At 42.5% G+C, this 6,755-nt stretch overlaps 1 protein-coding gene across 1 annotated transcript; it reads right to left on the reverse strand.

The window, feature by feature from the left end:
• Positions 1 to 4,691: 4,691 nt before the first annotated feature.
• Positions 4,692 to 6,442, reverse strand: LOC147884306 (bax inhibitor 1-like). The gene is made up of 6 exons (XM_087399127.1): positions 6,179 to 6,442; positions 5,938 to 6,087; positions 5,764 to 5,855; positions 5,461 to 5,647; positions 5,204 to 5,359; positions 4,692 to 5,098 (listed from the first exon to the last, which is right to left on the reverse strand). Exons 1-6 carry the CDS (start codon positions 6,278 to 6,280, stop codon positions 5,030 to 5,032), a joined length of 756 nt encoding a protein of 251 aa, XP_087255253.1. The 5' UTR covers positions 6,281 to 6,442; the 3' UTR covers positions 4,692 to 5,029.
• Between the last annotated feature and the right edge of the window lie 313 nt (positions 6,443 to 6,755).

The following is a 6,755-nucleotide window of genomic DNA, read 5'->3' on the forward strand; positions in this document are numbered from 1 at the left end:
TTACAATAGAAAGTGGAGGAACATAAATTGCTAACATAGCAACATGAGAAAGAAAAACTTGAGCTACAACAAGATGTGGATTAGTTAAAAATTAAACTAGTGGAGAATCAACAAATAGTTAAGGCACTCAGAAAGAATTAGTACAAATTCAACAAGGGCTCTTAAGAGAAATGGGCAATCTAAAAAAGAGCATAGTAAGTTATTCTCTAAAAATTTATTGTTGAAAGGGAAACTAGCAGCACTTGCCCCAATTGAGGACCAGTTGAAGACCATGCAGATCAGGAGGAACTAGAAATCCTAGGAACTTTTATGCCTCCAGTGGTAGTATCTAAGATGTAGGATAAACTCACAGAGTACATAGTTCAATTGTGGTCACAAGTTAGTAGCAGCCTGTTACATTTGTAGATACAACCAATCCATTACTTGGGATGAAGATATTCAAAATTTGTCCAGATTTTTGTTGAATAAAGAAGTGCAGGAACTGAAAAAGAAGATATACACACTAAAGATAAGATTGGCTAGGGATAGAAGAATCGGGACCAATGGGTTTCCTAGTTCATGAAGGATTAGAACTCCCAATCAGGGAGGAGGCTGAAACATCCTCAAAACAATTTCTATCACATATTAAATCTTTCCTTGCATTTGCACAAGTAATCTTACAGACCCAATACCCTCAACAAAATAGATTTCAGTAGCAAAGTGCTTGACAGACAATGAAGCAACCCACACTTTAATCATGGCAAAAATAGAGAAAATGAAAGGTATTGCTACAGAAATACACGATCTTGAGGATGAGGACAAAAATCTTACCCTTACTGAAATGGACAAATCTCTAGACATTTTAGTTCAAAAAATAACCCCACTTACCAATGAGAACCGGGTTGTGGATGATGGACATCCCACTGACACAACCCTAGTAACAATTTTCAAATTGGTGGATTATGTAGACTTCGATTTATGAGGTGATGAGGCAAAACAAGGTAACAAGACTACCCAACAAGATGATGTGAAAACAGATGTCTAGAACTTTTGTAGACATTGGCTATACTAACAGATAACCCATGGTCTTGATCTTTGATGGGGTGTTACACCGGATACAATGGTTCATGACTATCCTAAAGTAAAAATCCAAAGTTTTGAGGTGGGTCAGGTCCAAGAATTTAGTCCAAATTCCTATCCATCCACTGTGCCAAGTGTTCAAGGGTAAAATAATCAACCTGACTTTAGTATTGGAACAATTAAGCATCTTGACAGTTAGGAGTTGTAACTAAAATGACAACTATTGAGTCGAACATACCAAGAACATGAGAGACAGAGTGAGAGAGAATACACGATGTAAGTTCTTGTAATATCTTCTCTAATGATGAATGAAAGACAATATAGCTCTTGCTATTATCTATTATGTGTATTTCTATTTTTTGATATAATGTCTTGTGTCTTTTTCCTTTCCACTACGCAATGAGAGATAGAAGTGTGTAGTTTACCCTACAATAGGAGTATCTCGAACGTTCTGCACCCTTTAGCAAATGCATAGGTAGTTTAGCCTGTTCTTTTTCCAAATAACGGAGTATTGTATTCCATTAACAGGGGTTGGAGGGTTCAGAAGGAGGATGGGGTTGAGAGAGCTATCTATGAGTTACAAGGTTCAAAGAGGGTTGCACAATCTAGGAGTCGTCCAAAGTTGAGGAGTGGAGAGCTAGTCTTCTTCATGACTTTAAGGGGTAAGGGTTGAGGAGGAGGAACAAGGGAGGAGGAGGAGGAGGGAGGAGGGGGGAGGAAGGAGGAGAGAGTAGGAGTAGGAAGTGCAAGAGTAAGGACATACTAGAACATGATAATGTAAAGGAGCATGGACGCAATGGAGATCAATCACATGAACACAATATTGAGCACCTGTAAGCAAGAGTGGCTTTGGGGCCATGTTGAAGGATTGGGGGAGGAGGGTAAAGTGCACAAGATAGGTAGATGTACATTGTACACTGTGTTGTATTGAACATGAACTAAAAAATGTATGTATGTATGAACCCCTTAGAATTGGGCAAAGCACAGCATGGCTGGCTAACCAAGGTTCACATTATGAACCTATGCCCACACACATATACACACTTTCTTTTTTGTCAACACACACAAGGATAGGATATGACCCTAAACAAATTGGCAACACTTGGTCATAAGGTGGACAAACAACTAGCCGACCATGTTCATGGTCAATATGCTTCCAAAAAGCTACAAAGGGTTGGGAAAAATGGCAACAATTAGTCATAAAGTAAAAAATGCCCAGATGGCCATGTTCATGGTTAGTAACCTTCCAAAGAGCTACAAAGGGTTGGCAATAACCATCACAACTAGAGAGTTATTGAGGCCAATTCCTATTGAGGAGTTTAGCTCATTCTCATTATTACTCTACCAGGGGGCTCAAATACAATTTATAGACATAATCAATAAGAAGGTGTTTGTGGTATCAAGCAAAGGAAAGAGTTGGGCTTCCTATAGCCAACCTTGGTGCTAGAGAAAGCATTTGAAGAGGTACATGTGGCAATTCATGCTAAGAGAGCTCCATTGCAATCAATTTCTAGAGAAGATTTGCAATACCTCTCACCAACATTGATGACAACAAAATCTCCATCAACATTTAAAAAGAGAATCAAGGGACATTGCACTTTTGCAAAGGACATTGTTGATATCTTTTTACTACCTACTGTCATAGAACCTACAAGGAGAGGTAAGGCATGGGAGTTGCCAAGAGGAATTCTAGAATACATGTGAAACTAGGAGCTGTTGAATGGATTGTGTCTATTGCTATTGTGGATCTAGGTAGTTCTACTAAGGCCTACAGGGCCTTCTATTGCTATTGCACGCATGGGGCATGCTGCTAGAGGTGGAGCCAACATTGGAGCACAGCTACTGCCCCTCTAAGGCTCCTATTAAAGGTGGGAACGTTGCAACAAGAGAGGACCGGTAGATTATATACGAATAGGACTGGATACTGGCCAGCTGACAGACTGAGGCTAGGTTCAAAGGTCAAGGCCAGTACCGAGATAAAGACAGGCACTTCAAGATCACCATGGGTAGTTCCGAACTACAGTCACACCATGTGGATGGTACTTGTCGAAGGTTCCCAGCTTGATTCAACGGCAAGCAACAATCTTTGTTTCCAAGGCACATATTGTCAATTTGGAGGATTCAGCATTTGGCTTTGGGATGACTGCCTGTACAGGAGCTCAAGTTGCTAGGAGAATGGAGAGTGAAAGCCTTCCATATCGACAAAGGGATTCTGCAATTGCCTGAGGGTGGTGTAGACTTTCAGAAATTTGGGACACTAACCAGTGTAGGCAACCGAGAGGATTCACCATGGTTACCCAGTTGCATTATGCTGGAAGAACCAAGTGGTCAACCAGTGAAACCTGAAGATTGGTGATCCGAACATGCGTATACCCATCGGAGATCAAACGGTGTTATTTGGATCAATTTATGGATGATGTCATTTCATAGACAGGTTGAAACAGACCTGAGAGACTGGGTGTTTGCACGCTTTTGAGTGCTCTCAACTTATGACTGCCATGTTGGTGAGCACAGCCTCAAGGGCCACCCTTGCCAGCATCGATGGCTAGCAAAGGCCCTAGAGAAGGGCATACAAGGAATCAGGCCCTGGTATGGGCAGGAATGGCAACCATTTACAGGTAGCCTGGTTGGCCTGTTCAGATCAGCCAATGGAGAGCCGCAGGTACAGTTCAGGTCTGCAGCAGTCGGCAGCCAGGCAGCAGCAGGTCAGGGCCGGAGAGAGGCCACAAACCTGTCTGGGGCAGTTAGGTGGGCCTGTCATCCCTGACCTGGTCAGTCAGTTGGGGGTGTCCCCTATAAAAGAAGCCCTGGGGTTCTATGGATAGCGAAGTTGAATTTGGTGGGGTCACCTACCAGAAGTCTAAGTCGTTGTACTCAAAAATTGGGTGATAGTCTCTTGCTATGGATAATCAAAGCGGAGGTCATGTGGGCAAGTCTATTATCACATAATCAATGTTGGCTCAAGAATAAAACTTTGAGTGGGTTCCAACATTGTTGTTATACATGCTTCAGACATGGTCTTAAGTGTCTTAAAAACAAGATACTTAAGACACTCTTTGTCAAATTCTAACAAATAAAAGATATATACATATTATACAAATGTACAGATTTCGAATTGGACTCCTCTTCTACCACATGCATCTGTGTCAAAGTTAAAGAACTCCTGCAAAAGTTATGCTCTAGGGTCACTGCAGAGAAAGCTCCCTCCATCGCACCTCCTATGCTCTCCTACAGGGTCCTGCAGATGGCTGGGACTGTTGGCCCCAGCAAAAACTCCCTTCAGTGTAATTTGATCACTAGATCTGCCTCTGCTATTCACTCTGAAAGATGATCTGCAGACTGGAATCCTTTAACTTACAATGACAAGACTAAAGGAGGAACACATGAATGGCTAAATAAGCCTGAAGTGTATTGGAATTTTTGTTGAGACTCAATAGTCTGGACTCTGCAGCATACAGGAGTTTTCAAGTAGCAGTGTTGACACTTACTAGCTCTCAGATCACGAAATCCAGATAGAGATCAATACTAGCCCGGTGATATTGTCAAGAGGAGTATTTGAAAATATGCATCTTGTTACAATATAATCATCATCAGCTTCTGGTTGCTGTTAAGCGAAACCCCACAAATCCAAAGATCCAAAATAAACATAAAATACATGTTGAGAGCTCAGCAATCAGTACGGCTGCCAAGTCAATGACAAAAGGAAACTGGACAGAAACCATTCTCTTCATTCAATACCTCATTATCAACTAGTGAAGCAGCATTTACAAGAATTCAAACTAAGGAAATGGCACATTAAAAACAAGCCACATACAAAGGTCTTCTGATGTAAGATTTGTATCAAACAAACATCTAGTGGCATATACTGAAATTAACTGCACAACTCCTCAACCAGTAAAAACACGGCTCCTGGATATCGTCTTGAGCTCAATGCCGCTTATGTTGGATTTTCCTAAGAGGATGTTAGGTGTCAACGGCGGGAAGTATTTCCCCTTCTTTCCTTCCGATCTCTCTCAGATTTCTCACCAGAATTTTTGGCCTGGACAGCATAAAGAAATTTACCATTGTTGGAAAAAGACAAAAGAAGGGCAGCAAGGAAGAAATTCAAACAGGATAGATAACTTGGGCATAGTACCATACTGACCAGGATAACCAGCAGACGCACAAAAATTGAAACAAAGTCCACGAACAGATCCAAAGCATGTTTGACGTAATCATAATCTCCACGATCGGCTCTTTCAATAATCATTTGAGTATCATACAAAACGTATCCAAGAAAGAGCAACAGACCGCCATACATCTGCAAGCAAAATCAGTGAAGAGAAAGTCAGCTTTCAAATACGCAGCGTCAGAACGGCAGAAAAACTTGACACCCTATATTTCTAAACTTGTAGTGCTGACCTCAATTGAGTAGTACATTGTTGCACCGCCAAACAAAGAGGATGCGAGTTGCAGCCAGAAAAACACACTGATTGCAGAACCTAATATGCCACCTAGAAATAAGAACTCTCTACGCTTTGCAAAGATCGCAGCACCGGAAAAGCATGCAAAGATACATGCAGTTCCCAAAAACGCCGTCACTAATAGCCTGAAAGAGACAGAATCACACAGATTACAACGATCGGCCTGTGAAAACACTGCGGATTCCAGCCGTTTAAGCAGGGCGTAATTATCCTCCAAAATAATAAATCTAAAGACAAGGACCTGGCGTCGATGTTGAGGACAAGTTCAATAAGGGGACCGAGGGAGGCCCCCTGGAGGAAGGCCGCCAGTGCTAATAACTTCAATCTTTTGCCCTGCCAAGTATGCGAACCAAGGAATAAGACTTTTCCACTCAATGTCTTCAAAGTAAATCTGTAAGACAGGAGGAATGCGTACCTCTGCCGAAGGAGAAGGCGGGGTTGCCAACAACCAAACGGACGCGCCGATGAAACCGAGGGCAGTGAGCAGGCCTCCGAATCCCCATAGCAGGTGAAGGAAAACACCAAAGCCTGAAACAAGAAGAGCCGCAGAGAGGGTGGAGTAAACCTGCAAAGAAGCAAGGGGGGGGGAGATTAATTCTCGCAGGAGGAAAAGGAAAGATAGCTTGAAGGGGAAGGAAGAAAGGATGAGAGAAGACCTTGAGAAGGTGGTGTTGGACGGAGGGGGAGAAACGATTGAGGTGCTTGAGGGGGGAAGAGGAGGAGCGAACGGAGGCAAAGGGTTCGAAGAGGGTAGCCATGGATGTTGATGAAGATGAAGATGAAGACGAAGATGCAGAAAGACGCGGATCGAACAAGAGCAGAAAAAAGCTTGTGTTTTGGAGAAGATGAACACGAAAGAAAGATGCCGAAAGAATGCCTCGAAAAACAGAGGATGAGCCCGAGCGGAGCTTTCCACGAAGGAACGGCCTCTGACCGTCGGATACGAAAATATATATATTACAATTTATGGAAAATTTTACACTCAAGAATCGTAGCTTCTTAGAAGCTCCTAGATATGCCTCTCCGTCAAAGACGTGGCGTGTGGTCAGGAATTTGCCCCCGCTCTGGAGATTCCATTTCCCTATTATTCCTTAAGAGTGCCTCAACTGCTCCCTCACTATCTTTGAAAGTTTAGAGGAAGCTTCTCTCTTGAAAACCAGGGCATTTCTTTGCTTCCACACACACTGAATTGCAACAACATTGAATCATGCTCCAAAACCCATAGAGATCGTG

The sequence above is a fragment of the Dipteris shenzhenensis genome, chromosome 27 (assembly GCF_047967505.1).
Source record: "Dipteris shenzhenensis isolate YYH24624 ecotype China chromosome 27, Dip_SZ_1.0, whole genome shotgun sequence".
NCBI lineage: Eukaryota > Viridiplantae > Streptophyta > Polypodiopsida > Gleicheniales > Dipteridaceae > Dipteris > Dipteris shenzhenensis.

Coding starts and splice junctions, on each gene's coding strand:
- LOC147884306 (XM_087399127.1), bottom strand. CDS start 6,280: ATGGCTACCCTCTTCGAACCCTTTGCCTCCGTTCGCTCCTCCTCTTCC. Junction 6,088..6,178: donor TCCAACACCACCTTCTCAAG/GTCTTCTCTCAT, acceptor GCTTCTTTGCAG/GTTTACTCCACCCTCTCTGC. Junction 5,856..5,937: donor CGCCTTCTCCTTCGGCAGAG/GTACGCATTCCT, acceptor CATACTTGGCAG/GGCAAAAGATTGAAGTTATT.